Source organism: Cryptomeria japonica, chromosome 1 (assembly GCF_030272615.1).
Source record: "Cryptomeria japonica chromosome 1, Sugi_1.0, whole genome shotgun sequence".
NCBI lineage: Eukaryota > Viridiplantae > Streptophyta > Pinopsida > Cupressales > Cupressaceae > Cryptomeria > Cryptomeria japonica.
This window is the reverse complement of record NC_081405.1, coordinates 80,189,049-80,205,992: the sequence shown is the minus strand read 5'-3', so window position 1 is coordinate 80,205,992 and position 16,944 is coordinate 80,189,049. Positions and strand designations below refer to the sequence as shown.

At 37.2% G+C, this 16,944-nt stretch overlaps 1 protein-coding gene across 1 annotated transcript in view; it reads left to right on the top strand.

The window, feature by feature from the left end:
• LOC131041913 (uncharacterized) overlaps positions 1 to 16,944 on the top strand; it is a 58,296-nt gene that overhangs the window by 27,650 nt on the left and 13,702 nt on the right. Inside the window, exons 4-9 of the mRNA XM_057975163.2 lie at positions 13,962 to 14,050; positions 14,164 to 14,267; positions 14,463 to 14,565; positions 14,807 to 14,882; positions 15,006 to 15,120; positions 15,219 to 15,750. Of these exons, the coding sequence (XP_057831146.1) occupies positions 13,962 to 14,050; positions 14,164 to 14,267; positions 14,463 to 14,565; positions 14,807 to 14,882; positions 15,006 to 15,120; positions 15,219 to 15,750 (1,019 nt within the window). The remainder of the gene's footprint in view (positions 1 to 13,961; positions 14,051 to 14,163; positions 14,268 to 14,462; positions 14,566 to 14,806; positions 14,883 to 15,005; positions 15,121 to 15,218; positions 15,751 to 16,944) is intronic.

The window sequence follows — 16,944 nt, the reverse complement described above, 5'->3', positions numbered from 1 at the left end:
AAAACTGAATGAATGAAAATGAGAAGTATATGCTATATTTATAGGAGTCACATTACTTCTCAATCATGTCGGCCTTATTTGCAAATAAACATTTTAATTATTTTAATTCCTTTTAAGTGAATTGGATAGGGTCTGCCCTATCATGGAGGCGAGTTGGGTTTGGATGTAGCGTGCAAGCCTTTTAGGTGTGAGCCGAGAGGTACTAGGCCTGGCCCTATATGATGGAGGCAGATTCCAATGTTGCCCAAGGCAATTGGAATCTGAACATTGGAATCTGCCAGCCCTAATTACAAACAACACTCCCTCTTAATTAGGGAAGAGAATCATAACCATAATCTTCCAGCTTGCACACAAGCATAGACTGGATCCACTTTGCATTGCCCGCAGAGGGTGGAGAGGATCTTTTTCTACCATCTTACATTGCCCGCAGAGGATGTTCAAAAGTTACAATACCATCTTACATTGCCCGCAGAGGATGGTTTAACAATTACACTTCTCCTTGAGAAGTTTTACAATACCATCTTACATTGCCCGTAGAGGATGGTCAAAAGTTACAATACCATCTTACATTGCCCGCAGAGGATGGTTTAACAATTACACTTCTCCTTGAGAAGTTTTACAATACCATCTTACATTGCCCGTAGAGGATCGTTAATAATTACACTTCTCCCTGAGAAGTTTACAATACCACCTTACATTGCCCGCAGAGGGTGGTTAACATTTACAATACCATCTTACATTGCCCGTAGAGGATGGTTAAGAATTATACTTCTCCTTGAGAAGTTTACAATACCACCTTACATTGCTCGCAGAGGGTGGTTTTATACAATACAAAGTATCATTGAAATTGAGACTCCCTCTCAATTGGAGTTTCATTTTCCACAATACCAAGTCTATCCCTGAAGTACACAAACTTCACTTTGGATAGAGGCTTGGTAAGAATATCTGCAACTTGCTCATCAGTGCTGACATACTTCAGCTGAATAGCACCTCTTTGCACCATATCTCGAATAAAATGATAATGGGTTTCCACATGTTTTGACCTGTCATGAAACACTGGATTGATAGACATGTTAATACAACTTTGGTTATCACCGTGAATAACTGTAGGATCCCATGGCTGACCAAACAGCCCAGCAAGAAGCTTACGAAGCCACACTGCTTCTTTGGAAGCTATAGTTGCTGCAATATACTCAGCTTCAGCAGTACTCAATGCCACTGAGGATTGTTTTCTGCAAGCCCAAGAGATCACTGCAGAACCCAAGCTAAAACAAATACCGGAGGTGCTTTTCCTGTCTTTGATGCTTCCAGCCCAGTCTGCATCAGAATAACCTTCCAAGGTTATTGGAGTGTTAAGTGGATACTTCAGCCCAAAACCAACTGTGCCTCACAAGTATCTTAGGATATGCTTGGCTGCAACAAGGTGAACATGCTTGGGCAAACTCATGAACTGACTGAGAGCATTCACAGCAAAACATATGTCTGGTCTAGTGTTAACTAGATACATCAGTGATCCAATCAACTGTCGGTACTCGGATGGATCTGCAAATTCAGAGTTAGCTGTAGAAACACTTAACTTCTTTAAGTTAGATTCCATAGGAGTAGACATTGGTTTACAATCCATCATTCTAAATCTTTTCAAAATGTCAATAGTATACTTTCCTTGACTTAGAAAGATTTCGTTAGATCTTTGCCATACTTCTAGACCTAGGAAATAATGCATTAGACCTAAATCTTTCATTTCAAATTTTGAAGCTAGTTCTTTCTTGCATCTAATAATAAGTTCATCTTTACCAGTAAGAAATAAGTCATCCACATAAAGAACTAGAATTAGCATTTCATCATTGGCTACTTTAAAGTAAATGTTAATGTCAGCATCATTTTTACAAAAGCCTAGACTTAGCAAATATTTATCAATTCTTTCATACCAAGCACGAGGAGCTTGTTTAAGACCATACAGAGCTTTCTTTAACCTGCACACATGGGTTAATCTATCCTGAATCTCATATCCCTCAGGTTGCTCAATATAGACTTCTTCCTCAATGACACCATTGAGAAAGGCAGTCTTAACATCCATCTGATGTAGTTTCCAACCCTTAGCAGCAGCAATAACAATTATTGTTCTAATGGAAGTATATCTAGCAACAGGAGCAAATGTTTCTTCATAGTCTATGCCTTCTTTTTGGGAAAAACCACGCGCTACAAATCTAGCCTTATATTTTTCAATACTACCATCGGCATTATGTTTAATTTTTAATAACCATTTAGAGGAAACAACAGATTTACCTTTGGGTCTGGGCACAAGGTCCCATACATTATTCTTGATGATTGACTGATATTCTTCATCCATAGCAAGCTTCCAGGCATGATGACTTAAGGTTTCTTCAACATTGCAAGGTTCAGTTTCAATGAGATTACACATTAAAGAAACGTAGTTGGAAAATACCTGAGGTCTCTTAGTTTCACGGAAGGTGCCACTTGGAGCAGCAAATCTTTCAGCTTCTTGAATGGTGTTTCTTACCCAAAGTGGCCTCTTTTTGGTAATGACAATGTCACTAGGAATATCAGTGGGATTCATGGGTTCTGGAGGATCATCATGATCATCTTGAGGTGGAGGTTCAACTTGCTCCCTCTGAATCTCAGGGTTAGTATCAATGTTTATATTTTGATTATCATTAGATTCATCAATAACACAAGAACCTTTCGATTTCTTAAAAGCAATGTCTTCTTCAAATGTAACATCCCTACTTACCTCAACATACCTTTGACCTGAGATGTAAATCTTGAATGCCTTGGAGGATTCACTGTATTCGACTAGCATGCCTTTCTTTCTAGAGGGTTCCAACTTTGATCGCTTTTCCTTGGGCACATGAACATAGACGGGACTTCCAAAGATTCTGAGGTGACTAATGTCTGGTTTGGATCCCGTGAAGGCTTCTTCCAGGGTCATGTTCTTTAGAGCACGATGAGGACATCTATTCTGGATATATACTGCTGCTCTGGAAGCCTCAGCCCATAGAAAGGTCTGCAAGTCTTGATCATGGATCATAGCCTTTGTAGCCTCCACAATGGTCCTATTCTTTCTTTCAGCAACACCATTTTGTTGAGGATTGTATGGAACACAAAACTCCCTCTTAATTCCTAACTCAACACAAAAATCATAAAAGCTACCGGAGGTGTACTCACCTCCATTGTCAGATCTTAAACATTTAATTCTTTTACCAGAGAAGTTTTCAGTTAATGCTTTAAACTCCTTAAATTTACTTAAGACTTCATCAAATTCTTTAGATTTCAAGAAGTAGATCCAAGTTTTCCTGGAGAAATCATCTATGAAGATTACATAATAAAGAAATCCACTAGGAGATGCTATAGACATAGGACCACATAAATCAGAGCGAACAAGTTCTAGTTTGTCTTTAGCTCTATTTTCACTTTTATGAAATGGACTCTTAACATTCTTACCAATAGCACAACCTTTACAAGTGTTATCATGAACTTGACTGAGTTTAGGCATACCTTTGACTAACCTTTCAAGGGATGGAAGAGCTTGATAATGTAGATGTCCAAGTCTTCTATGCCATAACTCACAGGATTCCAGAGCCTCATTAATGAGGGCTTGAATAGGGTTAGTAGAGAGCTTATAAAGACTATCATATCTATGACCAATTATACGAGCAGATTTAAAACTAGCTTTCTTAGACCAAGCAAAAACTTTTCCCTCAGAAAATGCAATTTGATAACCTTTATCTTCTAGAGCAGAAATGGAAATTAGGTTTCTTTTAATTCTAGGAACAAACAATATATCACTGAGATGCAAGGAAATACCAGAATCTAAATTTAGAGAAGTAGAGCCAGAACCTCTTACCGAATAACGAACGTCATCACCAATTACCACGTGAAGGCTGGTATCCTTTTCTACTAGGCCTGAAAGGTGATCACAGTAACCTGTGATGTGTCTGGAGGCACCACTGTCAATCAACCATGTATTGCTATCTGAGGGAACACTGCTAGATAGAGTGGAGATGAATAAGAAGTCATCATTTTGTTCTGAGACTTCATTTAGGTTTGCTTCACTTTGGTTAGGGTTAAACTGACATTCCTTAGCATAGTGACCGAATTTGTCACATCTAAAACATCGCACACGCGAAGTATCTCTTGGTTTGTTCCAAGGGTGTTGGGAACTAAATGATCTGGATTCCCTATTTCTTTTAGGATAAGGTTGCTTCCAATTTCCTTTTTTCTTGCATTGAGCTGCAAGCATGTGATGATCATCTACATGGGGGCTCTTGGTTTGTCCTCTTGTGATGAGGCGAGACTCTTCTTGGATGCAATCATTCTTAAGGCGATCAAGTGTAGGTAACTCAGACCGACCACTTATGGTTTGGATAAATGACTCCCATGAGTGAGGTAGACCATTAAGGGCAATCATGACAAGGTCTTTGCCTTCCATGTTATGGCCAATTAAACCTAGTTGATTCTTTAGTTTTGAAATTCTCATAAAGTAGGAAATAACAAAATCTTCTTTAGCCATTTTGATATTAAGTAGTTGTTGTCTTAACGTAATTGCCCTACTGAGATTGTTAACTTCATATGTACCTTGTAGATGATTGAACATTTCCCTTGCAGTGGTAAATGAGGCAATAGAGGTGACAAGGTGGTCTTTGACTGAATCAATGAGAATCTTCCTGGCCTTGACAACATCCTTTTTGAATTGTTTTAACTTAGCTGCATCCGAAGGCTCAATTAGCTCTTTCGTTTCTATGAATTGGAGAAGATCTTCTTCCTCAAGAGCCAACTTGATTCGAACTTTCCATGCAGTAAAATTTAGATTCCCATCAAGCCTATCTTCAACTTTCAGCCCCATTGACCTGATCTGCAAAAGCTACAGCAATCTGAAAATAAAGGTGTATTGAATTTTAAATCTGAAGATTGATCTAACCTATAGCTCTGGTACCATGTTAATTTTAGTACTTTCAGATTGAATAAAAACTCAGAAAATCAGAATTAGTTTAAACTAGGTTAATTAATTTATTGTTTTCCAGATTTAAGTATAGTAAAGGAAATGAAATGCAAAAAAGACAAAGCACAGTTACCCTGGGAAAACCTCCTAGGAGGAAAAACCCAGCCAAAAGATCCTCAGATCTGATTATGATTTTGAATTCAACTGAACATTACACACTTATCTGGAGTATAGATGTTGTAGTCACAAGGAAGATGAGATAGAAGTCTTCACAATTAGTTTGCTAATGAAGATTATGATTTGCAGTCCTCCTCATCAGATTTTCTGTGTGTTACAAGGGTAGCAGTACCTTTCAAGTAGTTCACAGTCCTTCAATGGTGTTTTCTATCTTTTGGAGATGGTCTGTTGCCTTTGATGAAGTTCGCTGTCTCCAATTAATGATCTGCTGCCCTTTAATGAAGTTCGCTGTCTCCTATTAGTGATCTGCTGCCATCTAATGAAGTTCGCTGTTGCCAACTGCCTTAATATGAATTTCGCTTCCTCAGAATATATTTTGCATCTGCTTAAAACTGAATGAATGAAAATGAGAAGTATATGCTATATTTATAGGAGTCATATTACTTCTCAATCATGTCGGCCTTCTTTGCAAATAAACATTTTAATTATTTTTAATTCCTTTTAAGTGAATTGGATAGGGTCGGCCCTATCATGGAGGCGAGTTGGGTTTGGATGTAGTGTGGAAGCCTTTTAGGTGTGAGCCGAGAGGTATTGGGCCTGCCCCTATATGATGGAGGTGGATTCCAATGTTGCCCAAGGCAATTGGAATCCGCCAGCCCTAATTACAAACAACAGAAATGTATGGTCATCATATGTTTTCTACGTTTTGCTTAAAAACACGATTTGTGGTTTTTGTAAGTGAGTGAAATACAAGATTGACACTTAAACAAACTTGTATTTGAATGCAAACTCTAATCATCACTCAAATTAAAAGGAAGATATCCTCTTAACTCTTAATACAAGTGTAATGTACCTTTTTGTAGAGTAAGTGCACAAGAACTTCTTAGCCTATTTAGTTCCCATACGCTGTAGCTGGGAAAAAGGGAATTAATTAATTAAATTATTTACTATTATTTGTCTAAAGTCTATTATAAGGATAATATTATTTAATTCATTTAATAAGTGTATAAATTGACTTTAAAGGTTATTTATGTAAAGATTTTTAATAAAGTCACTTTATTATTCCTTGGGTTTAAGTAAAAAATAAAAGAGAGGGAAAATTTGAAAAGTGTTCTAGAAGCTTCGCAGTTGGTTATAAAGGAGTAGTGTGGGACTCATTTAAGATATGCTTGGTTATTTTTTCACATTGATTTGGAGGGCTTCTTGGAGCTTGGAACCTGTTGTGACGTATTCACACATCGCCCCATTGCAAATGGGGACCCCTACTTTTTTTGTTGTTTGGGGTTTGCTTTCTAGGTGTTTAGGGTTTGTCTGTTAGCCTTTGCATTTTGAGTGTCGCCAGTGGATAATAGGATGGTAGGCTTTGCTTGAGCTAGGGGAGTCAACAGGTGCTCCAGGTTAGGGTTTCTTTGAGAGTCTTCCTTAGGGCCTGGTTTTGCTCTTGTTGCTAATTGTGTCTTGCTTTGTGAGTGGGTATCATTCTTGAAGGTCCGAGCTAGGTCGAGTTGGTGAGTGATGAAGTCTGGAATGTCATCCTGATCTTCAAATGCCCTGAAATTTGGCTAAGTCTGGAATGTCCTGATCCTGAAATTTGGCTAAGTCTAGAATGTCCTGATCCTGAAATTTGAATAAGTCTGGAAAACTGAAGAATCCTCCAGAAACTAGATTTTGCAATATAACTCATGGAGGTCCGAAACCACTCTCAAACATCCTGAAAGTATATATGGAATATAACTTAAAGTATAAGTGACATTTTTCTTATACTTAAATGTTATATTCCATAAAATGATCCTGACGGGGAGTCCAAAATGTCAAATTTCGCTCCTGACCCTTCCGAAGGGTCCAAAGCGAATTTCGCTCCTGACCCTTCCAAAGGATCCAGAGCGAAATTCTCCATAAGACATTCTACTTTGACCAAAACCTAGAACTAACGCATTCCCAGGCTTGAATGAAGGTAAAAGCGTTTGTTTGAATGAAGAAATGTGAAAATGAAGTCAGGATCTTGGCCAAGAATAGGGATTTCGCTCCTGGCCCTTCCGAATGGTCCAGAGCGAAAATCTTTGTAGCTCTCATTTCCTTTCAAATTTTGACTAAGTGTTGGTTTCTCGGGCATGTTGGGGGATGAACTGGTATGTTCTTGCCTTGACATGGAGTTGATTGATTTTGAAGAACAAGATTTGGGCTTAAAGGAGAATTTCGCTCCTGACCCTTCCAAAGGGTCCAGAGCGAAATTCATCATAAACTTCATTTGCTACCTTGTTTGACCTTGAAACCTTCTTCCTCAGGTGGAAAATGATCTAAGTTTGCTTCTTGAAGTGGTTTGAAGTTTGAAAAGTGAGTAATCTAGCCTAGAATGAGATTTTCGCTCCTGACCCTTCCAAAGTGTCTAGAGCGAAAATCTTCCTAAAGCTCATTTCTTCCCTAGTTTGACCAAATTTTGATTTGCAGAGCATCTTGAAAGGAAGGATGGACGTGTTTGGACTTTGGAAATGTGTGAGAGCTTTGAAAAAATGAAGGATTCTAGCCAAGAAGGTGAATTTCGTTCTTGACCCTTCTAAAGGGTCCAGAGCAAAATTCCTTATAAGCTTACCTTTTGACCTTTCTTGGACATGAAACCTTGTTCCTAGGGCAATGAAAGATGAAATTCTACCTTGCAAAGAAGTTTCAAGTTGAAAAAATGATGATTTTTGGTCAAGAATGAGAATTTCGCTCCTGACCCTTCCAAAGGGTCCAGAGCGAATTTTCTCAAAACCTCTCTTTGCTATCAATTTTTTGCTAGATCAAGTGTGGGATAAGGTAAAATCAAGGAGAAGTTGCCCCTAAGAGTGACTTTAAGTTGCTAGAACCATGAAAGATGAAGGAATTGAGCCTAAAAGTGATTTTCGCTCTTGACCCTTCCAAAGGTCCAGAGCGAAAATCCTAAAAACCGTCTTTTCTTCCAAAATTTGAGCAAAGTTAAACTTGGACAAGGGTGAGAGAAGTCATTTGGATTGCCTTAGAATGGATTTTGGTTGCCAAGAATGTAAATTTTGAAGCCAAATGAGAATTTCGCTCCTGACCCTTCCAAAGGGTCCAGAGCGAAATTCTTAAGATCATCCCTTTTTCCTTGCAAATCAAGGTAAAATTTTGATTTTTATGGCCTAGAGAGGAGTGAGGCAAGTTGTTCTAAGTCTTGGAGGTAATTTGAAGTTGAAAGGATGGAGAAATAGCCCTAAAACAAGATTTTCGCTCCTGACCCTTCCAAAGGGTCCAGAGTGAAAATCCCAAAATCTACCTATTCCTTTCAAATTTTTGCTAAGCTATGCCTAGACCAAGGTAAAAGATGCCCTTGTGATTGCCCTTGAGTTGATGGTTGTCTCCAGAAATGATGATTTTAGGTCAGAGGAGGAAAATTGCTCCTGACCCTTCCAAAGGGTCCAGGGCGAAAATCCTTCAATCATCTATTTTGCCTTGCAAAATCAAGTTAAACTTAGGTTGGATGAAAGAAGAGAAGTATTTCCTTGCCTTGTGAGGTGGATTGAAGTTGAAATGATGAAGAAGTGAACTACAAGCAAGAAATTCGCTCCTGACCCTTCCAAAGGGTCCAGAGCGAAAAACACTAAAACCATCCATTTCTCCAAATTTTGTGCTAAGTCAGGCCTATACTAGGGTGGGAGAAGCTATTTAGAATGCCTTGGAAAGATGTTTCACCGTCAAAAATGTGAATTTTGAGCTAAAATTGGAATTTCGCTCCTAACCCTTCCAAAGGGTCTAGAGTGAAATTCATCAAAATCCCTATTTTCTCCTTGTGTCAAGTCAAGAATTTGAGTCCTAAGGCGTAGTTGAGGTTGAAATGATGTTTCTTTGCCCTGTAGGATGAATTGAAGTGAAGGAGATGAGGAATTAAGACCTAAAGCTTGAATTTCGCTCCTGACCCTTCCAAAGGGTATAGAGCGAAATTCTTAAAACCTCCATTTTTGCCTCAAATTTGCATCAAGCTTCGTGTTTGTTCTGAATGAGGATGTCCTTGGGCATGTATCTAAGCAAGTACGGTTGCAAAGTGAGAACAATTTGAGCCAGGAATGCAAATTTCGCTCCTGACCCTTCCAGAGGGTCCAGGGCGAAATCCTTATAGGGCCTGTCCCTGGGGAGAATATTGAGCAAGCTTCATTTTAACATCTTCTTGTTGATGATTTAAGGTATAAAATGCTATGTTAGAATAAATATATTATGTGTCCTTAATCATCTTTTGGTTTGTCTTGCAGATGAAAGAAGACCAGGCCAGGGCAAGGACAACCTCCTCCAGTCCAACATCATCAAGGACAACCTCCTCCAGTCCAACATCATCAAGGACAACCTCTTCCAGTCCAACATCATCAAGGATGACCTCCTCCAGTCCAGCATCAACAAGGATGACCTTCTCCAGTCTAGCATCATCAGGGACGACATCTTCCAGTCCAGCATTCCAAGGAAAGGTACACCATCCCTCCTACACATCAAAGACAAAGGAGGTCAGAGCAAGGGTCCGTTGGAGAAGCAGACAGTTTCAAAAGAGTTAACTAAAGTTAGCTTCCCAGCATCATCAAATTGAATATCTACCAAGCTGGTGTCCAATCATCACTCCTCCAGTCGGATTGGTCCACCTCAGCGTGTCCAGATTCAATGTACCTGACTCATCAAAGATGGCACAAACTTTGATGTACCTACCCTAGTTATCCATTGGTCGATTATTCCAGAGAAGACATGTGTCCAAATAATGCAATTATTTCATTAGTCAGAATTAAGTTTGTTGTAACAAACCCTAATTAGGGTTTTCATTGTAAAATCTCGACCATTGATCTCAAATTGATCTAAGCCATTGAATTGTATTGTGGGCACTATATAAGCCCTGGCTCGTCATTTGTAAAAGCTAATAGTTAGTCAGTAGTTAGAAGGTGAATACTTAGAAATAGTGAATAGTTAGTTGATAGAATAGCAATTAGAGTAGAATAGAGAGAGAAGGTAAAGATTGTTGCCAAGATGTTGTTGTAAAAGACTTGTAAAACTTCATTGAAGAAATGGTGAAATCTATGGGTCGATTCAACAATTTGCATGGTCTCTATACTTCTCAGATTTGATTTCATTTTATTAGATGAGTGGAAGAAATGTGTTTGATTGATGGTGAAATTCGTATATCCATACTACTAGCAGTTTGTTGATTGCAGACTTGCCTTGTGTAGTCAACTGGAATCATTCAGCTTAAGCTTAACTTCAATTGTCGTTTCTTCACTGATATGCATCAGCGTGATGGTGTCTATGCCTGTAGCGATGATCTGAACATCATAAAGTTTTCCTCCGAAGATCGCACTAACCTTGTTGAGATGGTCCTGGGATGTCAAAACAAGATTTAGTTAGAATTTCATCAAAAGTCATTCATTGCTCCTACATTCTTAGTATCAGAATTAGATCCTTCCCTCGCCCTCATCCTTTTTCCTTTTTTCAAAAAATCTAGGCTAGTGAAATCTTGTGATTCCAGCAAATCAGACGTTTAGGTCGTCAAGTGTAAGTCCCCTTGTGATTCCAGGAAAATCACATCATACCACAAAGAGCTTATCCACACGTAGAGATCCTACATAACAGAACCTTGGAGTTACTCTGACTGATCCTTCGGCGAGATCTTCAGCAGTCAGGAACTTTGCTCAAGAGAGGATAAGGTACCTTTTTAGGTATTTTATTCTGTGTTTGGTCATGTACAAAAAACACATCAACAAAACCCTAGGATGAAAACCCTAAGGGAATGTTGGTTTCGGTAGTGAGACTATTTACCCTAGCTGGTTGTTGGAGATATCATTCAGGTATTTCAGAGTGCATTTACAATTGAGATTATCAAATTTGTGTTGACTCTTTTAGAGAGAAATTTGTAGGGCTCGATATATATTGCAAATAAATTGTGAAAGGTGCATAGAGACGCCATGTTTGACATTATTTGTTAGGCAACCCATCTGGAGTTTGCAGCAAATATAACATTGATAGCTTGTTGGTGTGAGAGCTTGGATAGTTGGCCTTTCACTTTATTACTGTTTTGGTGTGGCTTGTTTTTTGGTGTGAGTTTTCATTGCACTGGCGTGAGCATTCTCCTTGGCGTGAGCCCTTACATAATGGAATGAGCTTCATTTGGCTAGGCGAGGTTATCCCTTCCATGGCGTGAGCCTCTAACATTGGCATAGGAATCTATCTTTGGCATTAGTGCTATCCTCTGGTGTGGTCTGCTTCCTCCTGGTTTGAACTCTCTTGCTTGGCGTTAGCCATTTCCCAAGGCGAGGCTCCCAATGTTTCTTATTGGGACGTGGCTTTTAATCTGCAATATCTTCTTGATATTATAAATACTTGGAGGCTGCTGTACAGTTAGTTATGAAATGCTGTCATATCATTTTCAGACTTTCTTGTATTTCAGATTAATATATATTCATTTTCAGACTGAGATTTGCAATGAAAGGTCAGAAGTTTATTTCCATTCTGAATCTGTTCTATTCTGATATTATTTGAAGTGTGATTCTTTCACAAAAACATGCTATTTTTCTATGTTCATATACATTGAGTAGAAACATCATGCTTTATGCTAAATTCTTCAAATAATAAAAAACAATCATACCGGCAAACTAAGATTTAAACAGCAGTACAGACCTTCAGAATACAAGAAGAGTGTAGTGGGAAAAATTTGAAAGTTATGGAAGGGAATTTTACAACAGGGGTGCTTGATTGATGAACGGTTTTAGCAAGTGGAGCATGTGTCCAAGGTGTTCAGAAGAATGGCTACCACAATGAACAATTTGCAAGGGCCTTTGGGATTGCAGGGAAAAAATGTAAATCTTGATGGGAAGGAGAGGCTGCTTTAAACAGCAGTTCAGAGACTTATCCTTCAGAATACAAGGAGTGTAGTGGAAAAATAAAAAAATGGAAAAATTTGAAAGGGAATTTACAACAAGGGTCTTTAGAAGCTTGATTGATAAACGGTTTTAGCAAGAAACTCAGATATAAACAGCAGTACAGAGATTTATCATTTTGAAAGGGAATTTTACAACAAGGGTCTTTAGAATCTTGATTGATAAACAGTTTTAGCAGGAGGAGCATGTATCCAAGGTGTTCAGACTTCAGAAGAATGGCTACCACAATGAACAAATTGCAAGGGCCTTTAGAATGCAGGGAGATGGGAAGGAGAGGCTGATTGGATAACCAATAAGCCTCTTTTACCTTACATCAAAGGAATCTCCAACCTTGAAGAAAATGTGTAGATCCGAAAGGTACACAATTTATTTGAAGCAAAATAATGGGGTTTATAACAATGGCAAGATGGGAAGATCTATCAAGAAAAAAACATCAAGGTAAAGACAGTATCAGTCTTGACCACAACAGTTTTGGCAAATCTTCTCTTGTTTAATCACTATATTTCCTCTTTGCTTCAGATGTATTGAAGAGTAGAAGGTGGTTGTAATGGAGCATGACTATCTTAAGTTATCGGTGGTGATGGAAATTGGAAAACGCCCAAACAATTTGAATAAGGGCAATGACACAAGCTTACGTCATTCTTGGAGGCTTATAATCCATGAATGCTTTTGAGGAATGCCATTGTTAAACTAACCAGTAATTCAAACTAGACTAGAGGATTTCTCTCTTCTGATAGACTAAAAGTATTAACTGGTATGAATGCTATTGATTACTTTGCAACAACTAGTTTGTTACTGGCTAGTTTATATTTTTCTAGTTTCCAGTGGCTAGCCTGTAACAGCTAGATTGTATGGTTTGTTGTAACAGCTAGTTTGTACTGTTTGGTTAGTTATTGTTTCCCTCTTGGATTAGGTCCCCAAGATATCATGTGCTTACAACAAGTACTAGATGATGCAATCTAATCAATTTATACTAACGATGGTTTGCGCAGTGTGATCAGAAATGTCAAATTTCAAAGTTGTCTGCATAATCTTTTCCTTGCAAGATCAAACTTGAAAGTTGAGTCTTTGCAGCAAGCTAAATTTTAGGGTTTGGTACTTTTCATGTAATTAAAAAACATGCTAAATTGAGATGCAAAGAGAGCATCGGCATTTAACTGCAAACCAAATTATTAGAGTACAGAAATATCATTATGATTAAATCTCTACAAAACAAATTCACTTCTCTAAGGCCTAGCCCTTGTGCTCAGGTATATTAGGTGGTTTCAATTGAATACAGTGATGTCATAAATGACATGCTCAGGTATATTAGATGGTTTCAATTGAACATAGTTATGTCATAAATGACATACAAGATGATTAATAGTACACAAAAGACTTCCAAATCAAAATGCCACATGGCATGTTATTTCATATTATGGCTACAACTGGTACGAATGTATAACATCTAGATATATTTTATATTCTAATTAACTTTACATCCATCAGTTTTGACATTCCAGAATTCAATTTTAGAATTCAAGGTGCTTGCAGATGCCTGTAACATATCAGCATCATCAACATTTAACTTCCCTATTCTAAACAGTATATGAACATTGCAAACATGACACTCCCAAATAACAATACCAATTGAACACAACCAGCTTAAAAAAATGATGGCATCAGTGCAGTTTAGCGTAATTGCCTTAATTTTGAGTTTTGGGGTTGTATACTGCAAATGTCTTTTTTTTTCCTTTTACTAATCTCCTAATGAAATGTGTAATTCATCAATGCATGCTCAGATTGAATTTTGGATTGCTATAATACATACATTCCATTGATAGAATTAGTTATTAAGACAACATAAGAATGTTGTGGCTTTATAATCCTGACTTCTGAGCATTTTCATCACTTATTATTTTTACTCTTTGTTTGCATTTCAGGTTGTAGAAGCTGGCATTGAACCTAATGGCTTGTGTGCACGCCGAGATTATGCTCGTTGGCTGATTTCTGCAAGTGCCATTTTTGCAAGGTTCAATATCCCTTCTAGTTTCTTTTTAGTTATGCTGTCTTTGGCTGTTTGTATACATGAGGAATACATCGCCTCTATTAAGCTGTTAACTAATAATGGATTTCGGTTGTTAGAAATCCGGTATCAAAGGTTTTTCCAGCAATGTTTATTGAGAACATCACAGAACTTGCATTTGATGATGTTACACCTGATGATCCAGATTTCCCTTCAATTCAAGGTCAGCATAAGTACTAATTAAAGTAGAGTGTTATCTATCTTAACGTTTTTGTTGATTAAAGTACAACTGGCTATGCATTCATTGTAGAAACCATTCGGGTATTATATTTACATTGTGTTAGCTAAATCGTCTTCCAGTATTGCAGGATTTTTTTTTATTTTGTCTGCCACTGAATGAATAAAATTGGCGAAACAGGATTAGCAGAGGCTGGATTGATTTCTAGCAAGCTATCGTATAATGATGAATTTGGTTCTGTGGAAGCAGGGAATTCAAGTAGTTGTTTATTCTCACCTGATAGGTGAGGGCCAAATTCTTAGTTCTATATGAAAGACTTGGCTATCCCTAATGGTTGTTAAGTTATACTCCTCTACAAGGTTCATTTTAGCAGTTGCATTTTTGAGTTTTGAGCTTTAGTATATCTTTCAAGGCTCATTGTATATAGTTGAGGTTTGTTGATTGTGGAATTTTAACTGTTGCACTTTACATATCATGCATGTTTTTATTGCTGCACTTTTGGGGATATTATCTGACTGCAATAGTCCACTTTCACGTCAAGACCTCGTCAGTTGGAAAATTGCTTTAGAAAAAAGGCACTTACCGGAAGTTAACAAGAAGGTAATGTTGGATGATTTTCTTAACTATGATGCTTTTTATTTCCCAATGGCAATCATGGAAAAGCTAAACTGATTATGTTGGCATTGGTATAAATGTGAAATCTTACTTTTTGTCTTATTACAGATGTTGTGGAAAATGTCTGGATTTATAGATATTGACAAAATAAGTCAAGATGCTTGGCCTGCTATCTTAGCAGACCTGACCTCAGGAGAACAAAGCATTATTAGTGTCGCCTTTGGTATATTTTCGTAATTAGTTTGTACAAATTATGTTCACTTAAAGATATCATTTCAACTTGTGATTCCATGTCACGATTATCCTTTTCTGTCTGAACAGGTCACACTAGGTTGTTTCAACCTGACAAACCAGTTACAAAAGCTCAGGCTGCTGTTGCTCTTGCAACTGGAGAAGCAGCAGAACTTGTTACAGAGGAGCTTGCTCGTCTTGAAGCAGAGTCATTGGCTGATGCTGCAGTTGCAGCACATGCTGCCCTCGAAGCTCAAGTCCAAAAGGACCTCAATGATTCCTTTAAAAGGGAGCTTGAATTAGAGAGGGAGAAAATAAAAGAGACAGAAACATTAGCTGAGGAAGCAAGATTGGAACTAGAAAAAATAAAAGCTCAAAGAGATGAAGAGAAGTACTCACTTCTGAAGAAGGAAGCTGCAGTTGATGCTGAAGTTGAGTTTCTTAGAACACTTAAAGATGAACTAGAGAAACAATATCAGACCATTTCAACTAAAAGGGCGGAAATGTCTTTGAAAAAGAATGAGATAGATAAACTTAGAGATGAAGCAGAAGATATAAAGATTGCCTTGGATATGGCAAAAGCAGAAGTGGAGATTGAGAAGGAGGCACTAGCATTGGCCAGGTAATCATCTAATTGTGATGTTAGATTTGTTCACTTAATCTGGTCTGTTATAATAATGAGCTGATGATTAAGTGGCTTTAGGGATAAATCAGGTAGTTCAAATCATTGTTTAAAAACTTGGACCTGGCAATTACTTGGCTAACCCAAAATTTTTAAAACTTGGAATTTGGCAAAAACTTTGGGAAATTCAATAACTCAGTAAATGTATCAAACATTAAAAGATATAGTATATTTCAAAAATATTTTTTAAAAACTTGCATAGTAATGACTTTATGAAACACATTATTGATTTTATTTATATATATAGGTCAAAGCAAGAGTTCAATACCAATATTTAGATTTTATTTAGGTTGAAGCAAGAGTTGAATACCAATGTTTAAACACTAAATTATATTGTTCTACAATGAATGTGAATTATCTCTTGGCTGCACCACTTCCAAATTGAGCATTGGTGGATGCCTCAACAAGTATATACAATGATGACAGATAAACATGTTGATTAGTAATCTCTCTCAGAGCATGTGAAAATTACCTTGTTTGTTCAAGAAAGCACTATGTTGCCAGTTTTGGTTTGGATTTTGATTCAGGTTTGTGGATTTGATCCATGGATCTGGTGATTTTTTTGGCGTTGAGTTTGTCCATGCAAAAAACTTTTAAAAATCATATATATATATACAAAAATATAATAATCCATAAATATTAGTAATATAATGTATCATTAATAATCTATAAATATTATAATACACAAAAAATAATAATATATTGGACCATTGATAATTGATAAATATTAAAAATTATTTTATATGTTAATAATAGTATATAAAAATTATAATATATTAGTAATATAATATTATAATATATAAAAACGAGTAGTATAAATATTATGATATATTATATAATGAATAATAAATATATTATTATTGTTGATTATTTTCTCATTGATGTCAAAGGTTTTTTGTAAAGAGAATTGGAATGAAATACTAGCTGAGTTGCCGATTATTCATCAGATTTTCATGAGCTACTTGGTTGCGTGCTTGAGCTGCTTGGGTGTCTGCTTGAGCTGGCTGCGTGTCCACTTCATCTGCTTAGTCAGCTTATCTGCTACGTCATCCTTTGAATGTTGACTCTTCCAAATATGTTAATTTAAAAGAAAGGCATGATTATCTTATTATGGGCTGCGATTCTTTTGAACAT